Source organism: Urocitellus parryii, chromosome 2 (assembly GCF_045843805.1).
Source record: "Urocitellus parryii isolate mUroPar1 chromosome 2, mUroPar1.hap1, whole genome shotgun sequence".
Lineage (NCBI taxonomy): Eukaryota > Metazoa > Chordata > Mammalia > Rodentia > Sciuridae > Urocitellus > Urocitellus parryii.
In genome coordinates, this window is record NC_135532.1 from 149,843,128 (window position 1) to 149,864,458 (window position 21,331).

Here is a 21,331-nt window from a genome sequence, read left to right on the forward strand (position 1 = left end):
CTTTGTATCTCTACTCCCTGAAAACTGCCTTTTCCCCAGGTCAATTAAAACTAGCAAAAAATGTAGCCTGAAAGCAGAGATAATTTCAATTCTAACTGACCCTGTTTTGAAAGTACACTTAGGATATTTTGTTTTCTTAAAAGAAGAACTATTTAAGGATTCATCTCTTCTATCAAGAACCTTTCTGGAAATAATGGAATCATTTTAATAACTCGAAAAACAAAGTCAAAACAAAAACAATTGGACACTGAAATATACATAATTCTTGAAACCTGAACATCTTTACTTTCCCTAAGTGATCACTAAATCACAGTTTTCATTTCACATCTTAATGTAAATGTTCTATTAATGGCTTTCTTTATGCATGATATCTTAATCCTGAATTAAGCTCCACATACTTAAGTGACTTCTAAAAATTTAATACTTGTTATGGTTGCTTTGTCCAGAGTTGTGCTCAAGGTTTTGCATATTGGTACAAGAGCCCAAATTACCTATTAAGTGCTAATTTACTAGACCATACTAGTTTCTTCAAACTTTTTCTGAAAAGCAGAAATCAGAGTGTTTGAGAAAATATATAATTATTTTTGTTTAAAAGTATATTAAAACTAGTTCTTAGGTACCCAGAGAGCAGACTAATTACCTTGTTTGATGATTGTTATTGGGATTAGCTTCTTTGGGACATACGCTGGCTGAAAAGAGAGGAATAAAAATCAGCTTCCATATCAGTTCTAATGACCTAAAGAAATAGTCCTTCCTTGTCTTTAATGAATTCTGTCAAGCAGGTTTAATAGTGACTGTATAGATCTTTACTACCCACATCTGCCTCTATTTTATTGGATTCACCTGGTTTCCACAATAATTATCCAAAGGATTGATGGCAGCAATTTATTCAGAATTCTCATTTAGTTAAAAATTGCAAGGGACAGAAACTAATTCCTCTATGTTGAATATAGGTTTATTTTCATTTGACTTGAGGAGCCAAGTTCTGTCTTTATATTGCCTCTCAAAAAGATGCTAAGTTACCATTGTTCAAGCACACCCTGTTGTAGCTGCTGTTACTACAGGCACCACAACCTCTTTGAGCTCCTGGAACCAAGCCTTTGTTGCCTGAGAGGGCAGAGCTGGGACTTAGGTCCAGACAGTTCTTACCTCAAAGCCTGTATTCAACCATTCTGCACCTACTTATACACAAGGGACTTCAGAATTAGAAGGGCACATCCCAGAGGACTATACTTCCTCCCCTCACCCAAATTGCATCAGAGGTCCCACTGAAGGTTTTGACACCATACACTGGCTGGCACTAGGTTTATGCTTTAAAACAGAGTCCCTGCCAGACAAAATCAGGAGCCAAGGATAAAACAGACGAGAGCTACGTGTAGACACACAAAGAGAAGGGCAGCAAATACATGTGAGAGGTCAGAGGTGAGCTGAAAGGTCCTTGAATTTTTGGTACCTGGTCTAACTTGTGTTTATGATGTAGACATACCATGTAACAGACCTGTTGATTGTGAAGCATGTGGTGAACATGAGATACTGAGCAAATAGGGGTTCACAGTTGTGAGCAAGAGAGTTATTTACATGCTATCATTTTAATGAATTGTATGCCCATGTTGAAGAAGGGCCATAATACCAGCCTATTTTTCTTGTATTATGGTACTTATGTTTAAAAACCACAAAAAGTTTACTACCATCAGGTCATTTTTGCAAAGAGGTATCTGTACTCATTGACCTAGCAATTTCCTCCTCAGCCTAAGGAATTAATCAGATAGAGATAATTCTTTACACATAAGGTTGTTTAATATCATAGTTTAAAACAACGTTAGTTTCCAAAAATATAGGTTTTATTAAATAAATTATATGGTCTAAGTGTTTACTTCTATTTAATAAACTGGAAAAATATGCAGATTATGAATAAATACAAAGAATACAAATATGCATACATGGTATGTTGCAATTTTATAGCAAATACAGAGACAAAAGTCAAAAAAGGAAAGACATCATAGTTTTGTTATTTTTAACAGTAGTTATTTCTTATAAGCTAATAGTGATTTTGTCTTGCATACCTTCATGTATGCCAGATTCCTTACAAGGTGAATTACATTTCCAATCAGTCAAAGTTACCTTAATCTATAGTCTGTTCAGCTACCACATATGCTTCTATGTGGCAACTTAGCTTGTGCGCTTCTGGTGAATAGGGGAATGATTTAAATACAATTTAGACATGATTTTTTTTCCCAAAGGGAGTAGAAGAGGAGGAATAGAAGAATAACCTTTAATGGGAAAAAAAAAAGATTCTCAGTTTGAAGGTTGTACTTCTAGGAAGACCCCTCTCTGCTTCACCATAGAAAGATTTTGTCAGCATTTCCACACGAATCCTTTTCTGGAGAGGACAGACAGGCTCATTGCATAGTATATTCTTGTGTCCCCCTTAAAATCAGTCTACCTGGCTCCCCTCTACCTGCACTATCTACTTCTTACCTATGAAACTTCAGGAAAAGTGCCGCAGGTATACAGTTTCTACCACTTCTAAGAATTTTTTTATATTAGCATTTATTTTTGCTACTGATATTTTTAGTTTTTTTCATAATTACATGTATATATTTAGGAGACACAATGTGACATTTTGATAAAACCATACAACAAAGAGTGATTAAATCAAGCTAATTAACTTGTCGAACTACCTTACTTATCCTTTTAGGGGGTGTGAGTCATTTGATACTTATTTTTAGCAATGTTGAATTACATGTTATTAGTAATTATGGTCATCTTTCTGTGAATTAATTCTCAAAAATGTATTCTTACTGTTTGACTAAAACATCTCCTCATTCCCCCTCTGCCTCTGTCCTACTGGCTCACTTCCCCAGATACTAGTGATCTCTTCTCTTGAGTTCAACCCTCTGAGAATTTTAAATGACTGGTATAGCAACTTCCAGTTACATGAAAGCCTCCTGGTGGGGGAGATACATTACCTTTCTAGGTACCAAGGGTCATTTTGGGTAGGTCTGTGGCTACAGTTACAAAAGTTTTTGAATGGTGTACCCTATATTTGCCCTACAAATCCTGTCTCTTAGTACATGTTCTGCAGAATGTGAAGTTTTTCAGAAACACCTAACACTTTATAGCAGAAATGCCTACACGTGGCTGTGTTTGTAGCCTTTGAATTGTATTACTCCAATTTTATTCCCTGTGATGTAATGATTAATTTAAGACAAACAATTTTTCGACAAGGACAAATGGAAAATATTTTACTCTTCACATGAATGGAACAGTTTCTGAGTTCTTAGTTGAGTACAGACCAATGTTCTAGTAACTTGATGACAAGACTACAGGTACAATTTGTGCTGCCAAAAATAAGGAAATCATTTAGCTGCAGAATGCAATTCTTTCTAGACCTACAATTGCTGTCTTATCTAATCTGCAATTCAAAGGTGCTCTGACACTAGATAGCTACATCTCAATAGGTAGGTTCCTCCCCTTCCTCTCCCCAGTACTGAGGATTGAACCCTTTGGGCTATATCTGTGGTCAATTTTAGTTTTTATTTTGAGACAGGATCTTCTAAGTAGCTGAGGCTGGCCTTGAACTTGAGATTTTCCTCCTTGGCCTCCTGAGTAGCTGTATAGCAAAAGGTAATGTTTTTAAAGGGCATCAGGAAAGTCCTGCTACCTCATACATCTCTGCCAAAGAATCTAAAATCCCCATATAGAAATCCACAAGGTGCATCCTTTCCATGTGTTATTAATGTTTAAGGAAATATCTGTAACCTGAACCTTCCAAAAAATGAAATAGTGTGATAACTTTTAAGATAGCAATGTTTAAACAATCACTACCTGATTTTATTTGAATTTGATGTACAATATTTTTAAAAAGACACCTATTGTTCATTGTGCATTGGAGTCACAGGTACAGATGGTGAGAAGGTTGCAGGGGGAAGAGGGAGTGAAAGTTCTGCAGGCTGCCATGCAGTTTGGGCTATTATGGTGCTATAGCTTGAATTTGTCCTTCAAAGTTCATGTGATAGAAATGTAATTCCAATGTAACAGTGGGAACTTTAAGAGGAAATTAGGTCACCATTACCTGGGGAGTTGGTTAGTTAACACTAGAATGGGTTCCTGAAAAAAGGAAGAGCCTGGCTCCTTCCACCTCTTAGGTATGCGCTCCTGCCCTTCTGCCCTTCTGCCTTCCACCATGGGATGATGGCCCTCACCAGATGCCAGCTCCCTGATCTTGGACTTCATAGTCTCTAGAATTTTATAATCAATCTCTGTTCTTTGTAAATTACTCAGTCTGTAATATTGTTATGGCAACACAAAACAGATCTAGTAAGACACATGGCATCGGCACAACACCACTCTCCATGGACACTACCTCTGAAGCAATTCTTCAGCAGTTTCTCACTGACTCTCTTTGTTCTGCAGCTTTCTAACCCCTAGGCTTACTGTAATCATCTGTCACTACTTCCTCCAACAGTTCTCACCCTTTCCTTCATTTAGCAAGTATTTTTAAAATACTTATTATATGCCAGAAAGTTAATATATTTACCTGCTGCCCTATAAGAGATATGTTATCTGTTTCTACTTTTCTAGATACCTGTCCCTTTACAACCGTACTTCCCTTGAGCAGAGAGATTAAGAAAATTTACTTTTACTGTTTGTCTTGGATGTTGTGACTGAGTATGCAGATGGTGACAATTAATGGGGAAAGAATGCTGAAGTGGTAAAGTGAAATGCTCTTGAGACAAATCTAGTGTGCTTTTTTGGTCATGGCTAGAGAAAGCCTACGCTTATTCAGAAACAAGCACAGCAGCCACAACAGTTGCATAGCAGAGGAAATTTCAATTGACCTTGCAGCATACTAACTTCCTCCTGATATTGTTTGAAAAATTAGGTTTAATAAAATTAATAAGAATGCTATTTTTTGTAGGTGTGTCTATTTGGAGATTTTGTGGTGTCAAAATATTTATTGTAGATGTAACTATTTTCAGGCCCTGAGAAAGAAGAGAAATGTCCACTTTGGGGTTAAAGGTTACTCAAAATAAAATTTCAGTTACTAAAGAGCCAAACCACATGAGAGGAACTTGGGATTGTTATAATTCAGTTTTTTGGATGTCCTAATGAAAGTTATTAAACATACTGATTCAATATAAAATATAAAATCTGGCTGGAATGAACCTAACATTCTACTTCTCATAGTCTTTGAATTTCTTGTCAGCAGAAAAGAGATGAGACATATACCTTTGATGATATGGTTGGTCTACATATATTTTTCAAGTTCCTGCTTAAGACGAGGATTGTTAAGAGTGGAAGGATGCACAATCTTAAAGTATGGGTAGGACTAAAAAGGCAATTCTTTTTATTGACATGACTCATCTGTTGATACACTTTAAACATTGGTAATACTTATTTTTGTCAATAAAAGATATGACTTCTTAAAATATGGGTGGATTTGGAATAGAAGAAAGAAAGTGAAAATAAATATTCTATCTTGGAGAACACTAGGAGATTTTGATCAATTATATTTGTATTTCAAAATCTATTGTGCCACTCAAAAATTGATTCTCTTTAATGAACTAGTTAGATAACTAAATTTTTTAAAAGAGATAATGTATTAAAATTTTACTCATTTTTCTAATATTATTTCTTGAAATAAGAAAACCTCTAATAGTAAACATTTGTTTTTTAAAAAATGTAATAGATGGGGCCGGGGTTGTGGCTCCGTAGTAGAGTGCTTGCCTAGCATGTGGGAGGCACTGGGTTTGATCCTCGGCACCACATAAAAATAAATAAAATAAAGGTATTGTGTCCATCTACAACTAAAAAAATATTTTTTCAAAAAAAGGTAATAGACTCTCAAGAAGGGAAAAATAGCTCAAATATCACGGTAAGTGTATTTTTCTTTCTTAATTACACCAATCTTAAGTGATACAGTTTGTTACAAAGAATACAGCTGTGTTTATGCATATACTCTTTCTGATTTTTCCAGAGGTGAAGGCAGGAGTGATACTCAAAGTATTTAACAACTGGTAGGACAAAGGCAGTGACCCATCAGAAGAGATCCTGCTACATATCTCTGCCACAGCTCTACTGGGACTCACCAGCAAAACACAACTAGATACATGAATTACAATATATATCGTAACCAGATGGATAAGATGGGGTGCCTTAAATTCAATTCAAAAATTTTAACCTAAATATTATTTATCTTTTAAAAAGGATGGCCTAGAGTTCACACAATTTTTCCCATTTCAAATAATCCCCTTAAGAAGGTATCAAGGAGTTTTTGCTGCTTATAAGATTTAGGTGTAAGAATGTATAATGAATGAACCCATTTTTCAATGTATCTTTTGCTTGAAACCTTAAAAAGTAAAACATCTGGAATGAATTTTACATCTCTTGAAATACTGCCTTCTAAAGTCAGTCTCAGAGAAGACATGGGTGAATATTTGGGCACAGACTTTATTTGGACTAAAATATACCTCTGAAGTATCAAGCTGGTTTTCAGAATCAATTCTATGTGGTCATAGAGGATGGCTGAAGGCTGTCCCACATAATTCCTTTTTGACTTTACCATGTCTGACAGCATCTAAGAGCACAGATGTCAGTTTATTTTTCTGCTGTTCTGAGAATAATCATAAAGAAAGCTTCACAGAGAAGACTAAATATATCTTTTCAATGAATTTGGGTTTTCCTTTGGAAATAACCAAGAGTTTAAAAGTACAGCTCATCAGAGCTGGCTGCTTGCGGGTGCTCCACCTCACAGCTTGAAGTGATAAAATGTTTGGCTGTGTGTCAGAGATGCAGGAAGTTTCTCCCTAACCCTTCCTATCATGGCTCTTTATGATGAGGAGAAAAAATTAAGTTACTCCATAGTAAAATGCCAAACAGCTTTCCTAATTCTGCTGAGTAACTCACACTAAATGAAATATTCTGCCAAAATAAATAAAATTTTTTGGGATATGATAACCAAAAAGAAGGAATGAAAAAAAAATGACATCATTGAATCACATGAAAGATGGAACATGACAGCCAAGAAGGTTGGAGATAAGCTATTCTTCCTAGGAAACCATTCACAACAAAGAATGAGGACTGTTTTAGAAGAGGATGAAAGAGCAATTCTATTACATTAATCCACATATGCAGTAGAGCAGATTTATCTTTCCTATGCAATACTGACTGGATCCGAGACATACACATACATACACACACACACACACACACACACACCCCATAGTAAAATAGAATCCATATAGTTTGGAGTTTAATTATTGCAAAGTAAAGCCATTTGTAAAACTAGAAATTGGATGGAAATATACTTATCTGCTCTCTGGAGAGGGAGAGAGAGGCTTTCTAAAATATAACACAACTGAAGATATGACAATGGAAAAGTCTAATAATTCAATTGAGCAAATTTTAAGACTTGCCTTCTTCAAAAATTTCAATAAACAAAATTAATTGATAACATATGTGTTCTAGATGATATCATAAAGGATCAATATTCTTTAATCTATAAACTCTTTAAATGATTCAATAAAAAAGATCACAAAATGTCCAATAAACAAAGAACTGCAATAAAGGTCATTAAATGGAAAACACAAATGTCTAATAAACAAGTAAAGAAAGTACAGATTTATCAGCCACCAGAGAAATGGTAATTTAAAACTATCACATTGGTGAAAGCTTTGGTGATGGAAATACATGATGTTGGCAATGAGAGGATTATATGAAGATACACTCTGGTATATTCCTGGCAAGACGGTAAAGTGGTACAGACTTTCTGGAAAGAAATTTGACTATATATATTAGGAAGGCTAAAAATGTAAAATTATTAATAGATAATTCTAGGTATTTGTTTTAAGGAAAAAATCAGAAATGTGAACAAAGTTTTATGATGAGTTCACTATAACATCATTTAAATAAAAAAATCAGAAATAACTTGAATGCCTACAAACTGATTAAACAGATGATGAATAGGATACCTATTATTTGTAGCAAAATGGATGAAATTGGAGGACATTAGGTTAAGTGAATTAAGTTCAACACACAAATACCATGGTCTCTCTGATATATAGATGCTTTAAAAAGTCAATCTGAATGTGCAATACAATTACTGGAAGTTGGGAAGGGTGGGGATACAGTAGGAGTTTGGATACAGAGTACTCTAAGGTTCTACAGCATAGTGGAAGGATCATAGTTCACAGTACCGTATTAAACACAAAAGAGTTCGAAAGCTCCAAATACAAAGTAATGATAATATGATGCACATATTAATGACTCTAATTTGACCAGTACATATTGTATACTTGTACTGAAATATCATATTGTACCTCATAATATTGTTTAATTATTATATGCTAATCAAATTTTTTTTTATTTTTTAGGACTTATAAATGTTAACTCTCCTGTTTAATCATAATGTAATGTACATATGTATGAAATTATCACACTGAACCCCATAAATTTGTACCAATAAAATAAAAATCTTAAAAAGTAAAAAAAAAATTAAAGTTTTAACAGAACACAAATGGTCTTATACTAGTCTTTGTAAGATTTGTTATGGATAAATTTGCTAATGCATTTCCACTGTTTTTACATTCTGAACTTTAAATTTTAGACAGTGAGGAAAATAGCAAAACCTAAAAAAAGAAAGAAAGTAAGAAAAAGAAAAGAAAAAAAATAGCAAAACCTAAAAAGAAAAAAAAAATAGAAAAAGAAAAAACCCAGGCCTGGGAACTTAGCTTCAATCCCTTTCTCGTATTGAGATTTGAAATACGTATGTTATGGTTTGGATTTTTAATGTTCCTTCTGCCCTCATCCTTCACCAAACAACAACAACAACTAACAAACAAACAAACAAAAACAACCTATGTGTTAGACAATGTAAGAATGTTCAGAGGTAAATGAGTAGATTATAGAGTTGTAACCTCATCAATGGATTAAACCATTTAATGGATTAATGATGTGAATGAACTCCTGGGTGGTAAGTGTAGGCAGTTGGGGCATGGTGGAAGAAGTAGGCCACTGAGGACATGGTCTGGACTATAGATGTTCATGAACCCTTCTTTTTTCTGTCTCTTGGCTGCCATGAGCTGGTAGCTTTCTTCTGCCACATCTTAGGCCCCAAGCCATGAAGTCAGCCAACCATGGACTGAACCTCTAAAATCTTGAGCTCAAAATAAATTTTCCCTCTTTTAGGTTGCTCTTGTCAGATATTTTCGTCACAGGAACACAAAATTTACTGATTCAACATCAAAATAGTTTCCTGGCAATCATAATAATGTAATGCTTGTAATTATTATTTGATAAGAATTTCATAGTAAACACATTTTTCTGCCAACTGAAACCATAGAAACAACTTGTCTTATCAGGATTAATTCTCAGTCCTATTTTATCCAAGCCCATTTTCTGTCACTGAAAAGAATCCTCCTTCTGGGTTAGGGATGGTAGATCCTGTGTTTTGTTTTGTTTGTTTGTTTTTTAACAGGGAAAACCCTGGGTTTGATCCCCAGCACCAAATACAAACCAAAAAGAAATAGAAAAAAAGAAAAAGAGTCCTCCTAAGCATGTACTCCCCCACCCCATCACCCCTGGGCTACAAGATCAATGGAGTAGTCTGTGAACTATTTAATTAGACATAAAAAGATAACCATCCAGACAGATCATGTTATACATTGAAGAGCAAATTTTCACCCATGATGAGAGCTTCTGCATTCATTCAACTGTAGGATATTTCACAGGCTGGATACTTACAATACATAAGAAACAAAGCCAGCACTAAATTTTCCTGTTCTTACCAAAGTAACTCCTCATCCTGGTCAGTAACATAATGTTCTTGCTTTACAATTGGACATGTGATTTGAAATGCAAACATCTCTATGTGGCTGTATCAATGGCTTACATTATACTAAGTAGTGCATAACTGATATGATGTGTCCCAGAGCAGACTGTGAAAAAAATATTTGCTCAAGTGAGACATAAAAGGCTATCTAGACTGGAGGCAGGAGAGAAAAATGCCTGGCTCACAAACCACACAAATATTTACAGTACTGAACTGAAGCTGGGCATGTTTTAAAACCAAACTGATTGCTTTTTCATTTTTAAAAGGTTGGCTACTTTAAGTAGGAAGTGATAGAAAGTAAAAAAGGAAAGATTTCAACTTTAGCAATGTACCTAGAGCATGGACCAATCAATTGGCTTTTGAAGTGTTATATTAAAAAACAATCCACATGATAGAAGAAGCATTACCTAAAAATACCTAGAATATTCAAATAACAGAATGACTATATGAAAATTTCAGAATTTTAGAGCTTCAAACAAATTAGAGATAATTTGGAATCATAGTTCTCAGAAAAAGAAGCTAATTCCTAAAACATTAAGCACTTTACCCATTTCTCCATTGCTAATCAGTTAATCCAGTTTCAGTAACTCCTAATTGGACTCTTTCCTTATTTAAATAAAAATACAATGCAGATAATTTTTTAAAAATTCTTAAAAGTGAACTGGTACATACCACTGTGTGGACTTGGTCATAAGTACTCTGGATTTTCCCATTTACTTTGTTTTTACCTGACAAAAAAAAAGGGGAGAAATGACATTATTTTAATTTTTCTTGCTCCCAAATCAATTTCAGCCCATCATTATGAAGATGACTACAACTCATGCTCTATCTTGGGCATATTATATTGCATCCTAGCCTTTTAAATATTGATTCCAATTAAGTTTTAATGAAAGGATAACTAGAAGAAAACTAAGGGTTCTCCCCAAATATTTTTATATCCACTTCTGCTGGTCTATCTTTCCATTCTAAACATTTGTAATAATAATAATAATAATAATAATAACAACATTATTATTATTATTATTATTGGCTCAGTTGTATTCACTGGTCAGCAAAATATGTTACAAGGGCCTATGACATCAGTAGAGACATCAATTTTTTAAACTGCTTATTTTAAAAAATCATATTATTAAATAAACATTTTGAAATGTAAATACTTAAATTCTATTCTTTTTGCATTTTCTTAAATACTAGAACATGAAAATTAACTCACTTCATATCATGCAATAACTAAAAATAGATAATTAAGGAAAAAAGAAAAAAATTACAAAAATCTTACTGAAACAAACAATTCCAGATACTTACTTCCTATAATAGTCTTGTGATTAAAAATCTTACTCCAAATTCCCCCTTCCACATTGTCTTTTACTCCAAATTCATAAACTGTGTTGGGCTTTAAATTTTCCACAATTGTTTCAGTGGCTGGACAGAGTTGAAAAATCCATTTTTTTTCCTTATCCTTTTCTCTATAGCGAATTGTGTAAAATCTGTTGAACCAAAATATAATACCTTAAAATCACATGGAAAGTCACAATATAATTTCAAGTTTCTTAATGTATCTCAGACTTCAATCAACTCAGAAAACTATATTTAATATTGGACTGTTCAGTTTTTAAAAATTTGTCACTCATTTACTCGTGCTAAAAATACTTATTGTGCACCCTTGAAGGACTAAATTTATTTTGATGTTCTTCAATTTCTCCAAGTAGTTCTTGTTTTTAAAAAATCTATCCAAGTTGCCTTTTTATTAATAATAAAATTTATTAACACATACTGCTTACAAATAGTATAGACTCAAATGTTATAAAAATAAATCAGTAGATATTTAAAGGCAAATGCAAAAATTTACACATTAGATCATTAAAGGTTTTACAAAGTTTTTATACTGTCAACAGTTGTCAAAACTAGATATATTAAGCAAAAAAAAAAAAAAAGCAAGGTACAAACTAGCAAGTATCATGTTACCATTATGTTTTTAAAAGGAAAGAAAGACAGTCTCACACATGCACAGACTAGATCTGGAAGAATGCTTAGGAAACTACTGCCAGCGGATGCCTAAGGACTAGGGATCAGGAAATGGGAAGGAAATTCACATTCATTGAATATCCTCTTGTACTATCAAATTTTTAAAATTCATATTCAAGCACAAATTTGTTCACATATTTTTGGTTAGTAGTTACATTAAAGACTAAATCCTTAACAAGTGGATTCAACATGAAATTAATTATATACCACAAACAAATGAAAAAATTTGCAATTATTTCTGGAAATATTTTCATGAAAAGGGTTTACAGGGTAAGAAATGAGAAAAGCTTCTGCAGTACAGATGTTATTACAATGATATTTAAGTGAAAAATTTTATTTCCACTTAAATGTGAAACATTTCCAGGGGTATGTGAAGACTATAAGACAATGATGGCTAAGCTTAGCCTTTATTTCTTTCCTATGAAAAAAGGTTTATGCAAATGTATAGGAGGCTTGAAATTGTCACTTTAAGGGAAAAAAATGGAAATGCCTTACAGTGAGCTTTATGTCTACTTGACAGAGAAACCAAGATTTTCACCAACCACTAATATACTACTCACCTGCATGTTATTCATGAAAATATCTTTATACAAAAATAATGTAGTGTTTTTATTTTATGTTCTGAAAAAAATTATTAAACTATAAGTCAAGATTTAATTTCTCTAGCTTGGCTTCTCACTTACATCAGGAAGGTCAAGGTCATGGCACAGATAATGACTATTCCAAATGTGAGCTATAGTTGATGTGCTTTCTAGGTTGGGTATACACTCTACATACTTGTTACATTTATCCCCTTATCCCAGTGGTATTACCCAGTCACCCCCTAAATATGTATCCTAAATCCAAAAAGAGAAAGGTAGATGACCTACTTCTTCTCCATCAGACCTTTTCTTAAGTTATTTCAGAAACAGCAAGAAATAATCTGCTTTCTCTACTCACCTGTTCTGAAATACAGAACACACTTACATAATACCCATCTTTGAATTTCTGTGTCCTTGAACAAGCACATTTGCAAACAATTAGCTGAATATTAAAAGACCCTCAAAAATTAGGAATAATATCTCTAGTAGAAAAGAATTCAAAAGCATCAAGTTCCAAATAGTCCCTGAGCACACTGATCATTTCAGCAAAAAGTCTCCGGAGAGGTAATGAGTGAATGGCACATTCTCTCCAACTCAAGGACCACTGCATAGTACTAGAGATGATATAACAGTCTAACTAATCAAAAGGTGACATCCCCCACTCCCAATGTTAAATCTTATACGCTGGAAAAATAATCTAATGTTGTATGTAAACGCAACACTTTTGACTAGAGGAGTGGCGGCTAGGCACAACTGCCCTTGCAAGGAAGGATCAGAGCAAAGGACAGCTTTAAGCCTTGTCTTCATTTTCCAAGAAATCAGTCAATGTTCCACTGCCAACAGGAATTAATAAATATTCCACTCTGTCAGTTCTCTTTGTTTTTGTAAGTTTGTGGTCCCTGAATTCCATTAAGTGGGCCAGGAATGTCACACACTATTGACAAAGAATGCCTCCTGACAGTGCTGGTAAAACCTGGAAAAGAAAGTCCAATGTATGAAGGGTTACCCTGGTTATCCAGCTGATACTTTATTAGTAGCCAAAAAGTAAATCCCGCTTAGATTAGGGATATGGCTTTGTAAAACTTGAGTCAGGGAACCAAGTGGTAGAGATCCAGAGTGTTTAACCAAAAGAAATTTCTTATAGGAGGTTTCTTTAATATAAAAACTGTATGTAAAAACCACAACTTCTGGGACAGGAGTCCTTGTGTTTCTCCTTTGCTAGCAGAGCAATAAACCTTTTTCCTTTATCTCAAAATCATGTCCTTGTTATTGGACTGGCATTGGGAATAAGGACAGAGTTTTGGCAACAAATTGGCAACCCAGATGTGACTTGAGAATAGTCCCAGCTCCAGCTTTCTTGGGCAGGCCTGGCTCTCTAAGAAACCCTACTTCCATGCTGAGGATGCAAGGTGGCTGGTGAACTTGCTGAGAGCAAACTGCCGGAGAGTTAGGAGATGGGTGAGTTTGCTTGGGTTGAACTAAGGAGCTAATCCTGTGAGTAAAGGAAGTGACTGAGAGACTATCCTAGCAGCTGTCAAATCTCCTTTTGCTTCAGGGAACTCCTGCCTTCTCTTCCTGAATGGTACAGATTGCTCCATCATGATCCATTTTGAGAAAAAGGAAACTGAACTCAGTAAAGTTGCAACACCCTTGGCCATCTGGTAAGTCCCCCAGTGTGCACACCAAGACCCTTGATTCTACCCATCTGGTTCCTCTTTCTGGGGACATCCATGGCACCACTGGTGTAGGTGTCAGGATTAAGTGGGACTCTAGAACCTACATACAGAGAGCCAAGATGGTGGGCCAGAAGGAGGCAGCATTCTGTGTTGCTCTGTGACCCAGGTCTCAACTAGTGGGAATACTGCTTCTCTGAGAGTGATAGAGGACTCCTACACGGCTGCTCTCATGTAGAAATCACCAGCACTGTGCCTCTGCACAGGGCCCCGGGCCTCAGTGTTAGAGCAGGACTCCAAACTCCCAACTTCTAGCCCACTCAGGGTTCCCGAGGGCTTTAGCAGGATCACCACATCAGCACCAGAGCAGAATTCCCAGATACCACTCCGTTCCCATGCAGGACACTCAGCTGCTACTCATCTACAGGAACTCCAGCTGCCACTACCCTGTGGACCCCCATCTACCAACATGGGAATCCCTTGGTTGCCTCCATCTGGTGACTCAGCAGCTACTGCCATAGTCCCCTACATGTGGTAGTCTGCTTGCACCTGAGGACATCTCACAGGTTCTAAAGACAGCCAACAGCTGCAACACTGCACGCCACAGAGCTCATCTCTGAATACATCGCACAATGCCATTGCCTGGCCCACCCCACCCTGGCGCTGGAAGTGGCCCTCTTCCATCTTGGGTCACCTTCCTCTCTATCTTTGGTGGGGGCAGCTCCCAGATTGGAACTTCAGCTGGCCATACACCGGGTTTCCAACTCCCCCCTTTCCCCAGCAGGGCACAGTAACTGCCCAACACATAACAGGTCTCAGTGGGACAGGTGCTCAGTGCGATCAGGGCGCCACCCACTGGAGGCCTGTGAGAGAGATCCCTTAAATGGGAACTAGTAAGGGAGAAGGGGAGGGTGCAACAGTTTGGAGATTAACAGAGACCAGGAACTGGGAAATTTTCAGGCAACATAGGAGATAGGACACAAAAAGAGACCCTTGAGGTGCAGTCTCCTTTTAGGAACTGGCAGGTGCCATGCCTCACTTCTAGGTGCCCTGCACCAGGACTAGCCTTCCCACCCTGGTTACCTTCACCATACTGAAGGCAGAGATACCAGCTAACAACAGACAACCCCACCTATTGGTTGAGAAGGGAAGCAGAAAAGATATGATCTCTAACCAAAACAATTAACAGTCCTGGCTTCTTACTTGGAGATTTTTTTTTTCTCCCCTTCTATTCTCCTGCTCTCACATTGCCAACATATGTGAAACCAAGTACTTTGCATGAATCAGGATTTTTGAGGACTGGTACATCTGAATAGCTAAAGTTAATCAAAAAGGATAAAGAAGGACATTTCATACTGCTCAAGGGAACCATGCACCAACAAGACATAACAATTATAAATATATATGCCCCAAACAATGGAGCATCTATGTTCAAACAAATTCTTCTCAAGTTCAAGAGTCAAATTGACAACAACACAATAATCATGGGTGACTTTAACACAGCTCTCTCACCACTAGACAGATCTTCCAAACAAAAGCTGAACAAAGAAACTATAGAACTCAATAATACAATCAATGACTTAGAATTAATTGACATATATAGAATATTTCATCCTTTGATAAGCAAATAGACTTTCTTCTCAGCAGCACATAGATCCTTCTCTAAAATAAACCATATAACATGCCACAAAGTAACTCTTAGAAAATACAAAAAAGCAGAGATACTACCCTGCATTTTATTAGATAATGGAATACAATTAGAAATCAATGACAAAATAAAAAAATAAAAGCTACTCCATCATCTGGAGTCTAAATGATATTCTACTGAATGAACAATGGGTTGCAAAAGACTCAAGGAGGAGATTGAAAAATTCCTAGAGGTAAATGAGAACTTAAACACAACATATTGAAATCTCTGGGACACTATAAAGGCAGTACTAAGAGGAAAGTTTATCACATTGAGTTTATTTCTTAAAAGAAGAAAAGGCCAACAAATAAATGACCTAACATTTAATATCAAAGCCCTATAAAAAGAAGAACAAATCAACACCCAAAACAGAAGACAGGAAATAATTAAAATTAGAGATAAATTGAAACAAAAGAAACAATTAAAAAATTGACAGAACAAAAAGTTGATTCTTTGAAAAAAATAAATAAAATTGACAGACCCATAGCTACACTAACAAAGAGAAGGAGAGAGAAAACTCAAGTTGCTAACATACATGATGAAAAAGGTAATATCACAACAGAAATATTAGGTAATTAGAAATTATTTTGAAAACTTGTACTCCAATAAAATAGAAAATATCAAAGACATCAATAGATTTCTTAAATCATATGATTTGCCCAGATTGAATCAGGATGACATACACAATTTAAACAGACAAATATCAAGCAATGAAATAGAAGACACCATGAGAAGTCTACCAACCAAAAAAAAAAAAAAAAAACCAGGACCAGATGGATACACAGCTGAGTTCTACAAGACCTTTAAAGAAGACTAATACCACTACTCTTCCATTTATTTCAGAAAACAGAAAAATAGGCAGCACTTCCTAACTCATTCTATGAGGCCAATATCACCCTGATTCTAAAACCAAGCAAAGACACATCAAAGAAAGAAAACTTCAGACCACTATCTCTAATGAACATAGATGCAAAAATTCTCAATAAGAGTCTGGAAAATCAAAGACAAAAACATATCAAGAGATAATGTACCACAATCAAGTAGGATTCATCCCAGGGATGCAAGGTTGGTTCAACATATGAAAACCAATAAATGTGATTTATCACATCAATAGACTTAAAGAATCATACAATATCTCAAATAGACACAGAAAAGCATTTGACAAAATACAGTGCCCTTTCTTGTTCAAAACACTAGAAAAACTAGGGATAACAGGAACATATCTCAACACTGTAAAGGCTATCTATGTTAAGTCCCAGGCCAATATCATTCTAAATGGAGAAAATTGAAAGCATTCCCTCTAAAAACTAGAACAAGTCAGGGATTCCCTCTTTCACCACTTCAATTTAACATAGTTCTTGAAATACAAGCCAGAGCAATTAGACAGACAAAAGAAATTAAAGGGATATGGACAGGTAAAGAAAAACTCAAATTAGCACTATTTGCTGACAATATGATTCTATACTTAGAAGACCCAAAAAGTTCCACTAGAAAACTTCTAGAACTACTATATGAATTCAGCAAAATAGCAGGATATAAAATCCACACCCATAAAATAAAGGAATTTCTGTATATCAGTGACAAATCCTCTGAAAGGAAAACTATCTCATTTACAATAGCTTCAAAAACAAACAAACAAAAAAAACACTTGGGAATCAACTTAATGAAAGAAGTGAAAGACCTCTATAATGAAAACTACAGAACTTTAAAGAAAGAAATCAAAGAAGACCTTAGAAGATGGAAAGATCTACCTTGCTCTTGGATAGCAGAATAAATATTATGAATATTACCATACTGCCAAAAGCACTATACAGATGTAATGCAATTCCAATCAAAATCACAATAGCATTCCTCATAGAAATAGAAAAAGCAATCATGAAATTCATCTGGAAAAATAAGAGGCCCAGAATAGCTAAAGCAATCCTTAGCAAGATGAGTGAAGAGCCAACAGTCTTCACATATGTCCCCAAGAGTGATTTCTGAAGAATCTCAGCTAATTCTTAACAGGAGACAGAAACAAAGTCAGTTTTGACCAACTTGGTCTTAAATGCCTGGCAGGTAAGTATAGCCTAAGAACAGTCCTACATGGACATTTAAAAGGAAAAACAATGTGTGTTTTTTTAATGTATCTTAAAATGTGCACTTCTGTCAGTCCTACCAAAAGTAAATAAAGCTGGAGACTATAAAGAAATTGTTCTTGTGAGGGAGTGCCTAATAATAATGATCACAAAGGTCTCTAGAGTCACAAGTTTGTCCCGAGTTAATTTGAGTATGATCTCATAGACCTACAAATCTTCTTAACTTCCTACATTGATAAACTCAATCTGTTTTTCACTGATATGATTATGAGTTACTATCTTGATGGTTTTCAGAGACTGGCTGAAGTATCAATTGATTTATGCTAATTGTTCAAAAAAGTAATACTTTGTCTTATTTATTATTGTGTTAGCATTATCCCTACCCTATGTATGCCCTGTCCAGTCATCTGCCATCTGCCACTATGGACCTCTGGATTGCTCTGATGATGAATAACCTTAACTGTCCATGCCTCCCCTCCACCTCCAAATAGCAAATAAGGACTTTGTGTTACTTCCCCCAACTTTGCTCTCTTTCCACAGGAAGAAGCTTGGAGACATTATTGCTCAGTTTTCCGTAGAAATGAAATGTAGAAATTGAAATTGACAGTGGGGAAATGTAACACTGGTCCATTTTATGCTTTGAATATAGCCCTTGCTGCTCTGCCACTGCAATTTATTTTTAAAATGAACTTGTTACTTTCTCTTCCTCTTTCCCCACTCCTCCTTAATCTCTCTCATTCCCTAATCTTGGGGGAAACAGGATTACCTTTCTTCCCTGTGTTAGGCAGATTTATCTATTCTCAGAGTACACACTCACCATAGGAACAAAGTAATCCAGACCTTGGGGATGGTACCAGAAGAGCTCAGAAATGATTATCTCCCAAATTAACAAGCAAACTACAACTCCAACAGAGAACAGGTGGAATGTAGCCTTTGAATCACCTCTTTTAAAAGACCCATATTCCTGCTGGTAGTATCACAGCCTTTGGGACAGGAATCCTATGCGTTTCTCCTTTGCTAGAAAAGCAATAAATCTTTTTCCCTTCTCTCAAAAAAACCAAAACCAAAACCAAAACAAAACAAAAAAAACCCACTATATGTAGTAGTTTCATACCAGAGCCAGTTATAAAGACTTTGCTTTGCCTGATCCCACATAAGAGGTACATTGAGGTGAACAATAGATGCAATAAGGTGTATGTTACATAAAGATGATAACTATTCAATTATCAGCTGACTCTTGTCTCCTCTCAATAACTAGCTATCCAAATTGTGGACAAAAAAGGAAGAGTTTCAAAGAAGAATCTTCTTTAAATTTGTTTATTATCCAGTCTAATTGGTCCAGTATACTTTGGAAAGTACCCATAATATCAAGGACTTCTTCTGTTAGAGAAATCAATATTTACTGATTCCAGAAAAGAATCCACTGGTGGCAACATGAATGGAATCTTGCAGCATAGTGGTTCGAAAGCTTTCTCCTAAATCTTATAACCCAAACCATAAAGCACAATGTGGAACCCAAGGTATAACTACAGCATCTATTTATGAAATAATTTCTTATATTATTGATTTGTTTAAGTTCAGCAGAAAAGGAAGAAGAAACTTTTCTGAATAAATTATGCAGAGTTTGCTGGCCTAATTTTGCTCTCTTTAGCTTCTATAGTGTTCTATCAGAGGAAGGGAGGGAATGCATTTGTATATTCAGCCTACTTTACAAAGCACTGACATTTCTGGAATTATCTATCAGAGGTTAAAACTTTGAACTACTGTGAGCTTCAAAATATTCTCTACTGTAACTTTTTAAAATCTCTTTTCATTTTCTTAGAAGGTGTTTTTTTGTAAAGAGGAGCTGAACCTACTGTATTCTGAGGTTGAATTTTTTGGCTGAAAATGACTGCGTTAGGGGTCTCTACATATTCCAAGCAACCTCTTCATCATCCTCTGAGTTGGAAGTAGAATATTCACTTTCACTGTCAGAATGGAAACTTGGTACTATTAATCTTTTTCTTAGACTATGGAGTAGTGTTCACAGACATTCACTTTTATCATTGTTCTTTGGCTGGACGTTGTCTGAAGCAGAATACCCCTTGCTACTTTAAGGAATGTTTATCCTCATTTCAGGATCATTCTTCACCTGAATGAAATACTTTTTCTTGTTGTTTTGCTAGTTCTGAAGCTAACTTAGCCATCGTTTCAGAGTGTTTTCTCTTCTGAAAAAAAAAAAAGAGTCATTTTTTCAAGGACTGACTCCTATAGCAGAGTCATTTTTTCAAGGATTCTTGAACATTTCTTCCCCAAACTTCCACAGAGTTCTGATTCTTTAAGACTTCTTGCTCATTTTCCTCCAACTCACATTGTGACTTCCTGACTAAAGAACTGGCGCTTGCTTGACTAAAATCTGAGCTCGCTCCTTCTTTAATTGAGTTCCTTTAGTGTCTTCTTTTCCTTTAATTCCAGTTTACACACCTTTTAAGCTACCATATATTCTGCAGCTGGAAAGTTTAGACAGAGTCATGCTAAGTCTCAATGTAAAATAAAAATGGGGATCCCTTGTATAAAAGTATTATTAAGGATTTTAAGACAGTGACAATAGGGTATTAAAACAAACTTTGGCCCTTCTAAGTGAGGGGACCTTGCACAAGCTTTTGCACCCTTGGAGTCAGCAGGAGGTTTTCAGTTTAATAAGGAGGGAGGGAAGGAGGGAGGGAATGCATTTGTATATTCAGCCTACTTTGTTTCTGATTACAAAGCACTGAAATTCCTAGAATCATCCATTAGCTTGCTTCTTTCTATTAAAAGCTGCTCTCAGGGCTCTACTCCCTCTTCCAAAATAGTAGACGGCAGACAGAGGGAAGGAGGCTGTTCTAGCCAAAATACTAACTGCTAATGGTAAAAAATGTTATAGAATACAAGCCCTTTGTGTCTTGTGAGTCAAAATATCAACAGTGATTTATAAAATACACTTCTTGACAAGTATGTTACATGAAATTTTTGTTATTTTATCCCTGCCCTGGCTCTTACAAGACTTTAGAGAAACACTAAGAAGCTAAAATCAGACCAGATGGGCTACCACAAGTATGCATCTCTAGGATGAACACATTGCTGAGGACTTAATTGCTCGCATGATCTGGAGCTCCATTGCAAACTGAATTACAAAAGGCCAGAGTCTAGGCTTTCCAATAAACTTGATTTCATATTGTCTTCCTGTGAATAAAACAAGACAGAAATATTCTGTGCTTTTTAAAAACCCTAAACTTAACCGCATGTTTAAACAAATTTCAGCCTGAAAATTTCTTTAATTTCCATCAAAAGGCTCCCTCCTACCAAATGGCAGGCAGCCCTTCCCTTCTTCAGTTGTATTCACCCTTGTCAACATTGCCTGAGTTTGTAATCTTTAAAGGAGAGAGCATATGGGACTGTCTAGTTATATTAGAAGTAGTGAAGTAAATTTTCATTGA

At 35.6% G+C, this 21,331-nt stretch overlaps 1 protein-coding gene and 1 pseudogene across 3 annotated transcripts in view; both read right to left on the reverse strand.

Moving 5' to 3' along the window:
• The window catches only part of Abi3bp (ABI family member 3 binding protein), a 233,185-nt gene that overhangs the window by 125,641 nt on the left and 86,213 nt on the right, over nucleotides 1-21,331 (reverse strand). For all 3 annotated transcript variants that reach the window (XM_026402395.2, XM_026402396.2, XM_026402392.2), the window contains exons 5-7: nucleotides 11,138-11,319; nucleotides 10,505-10,560; nucleotides 641-689 (exon numbers count right to left, since the gene is read on the reverse strand). In XM_026402395.2, the coding sequence (XP_026258180.2) occupies nucleotides 641-689; nucleotides 10,505-10,560; nucleotides 11,138-11,319 (287 nt within the window). The remainder of the gene's footprint in view (nucleotides 1-640; nucleotides 690-10,504; nucleotides 10,561-11,137; nucleotides 11,320-21,331) is intronic.
• Nucleotides 13,229-21,249, reverse strand: LOC113192301 (origin recognition complex subunit 2-like; annotated as a pseudogene).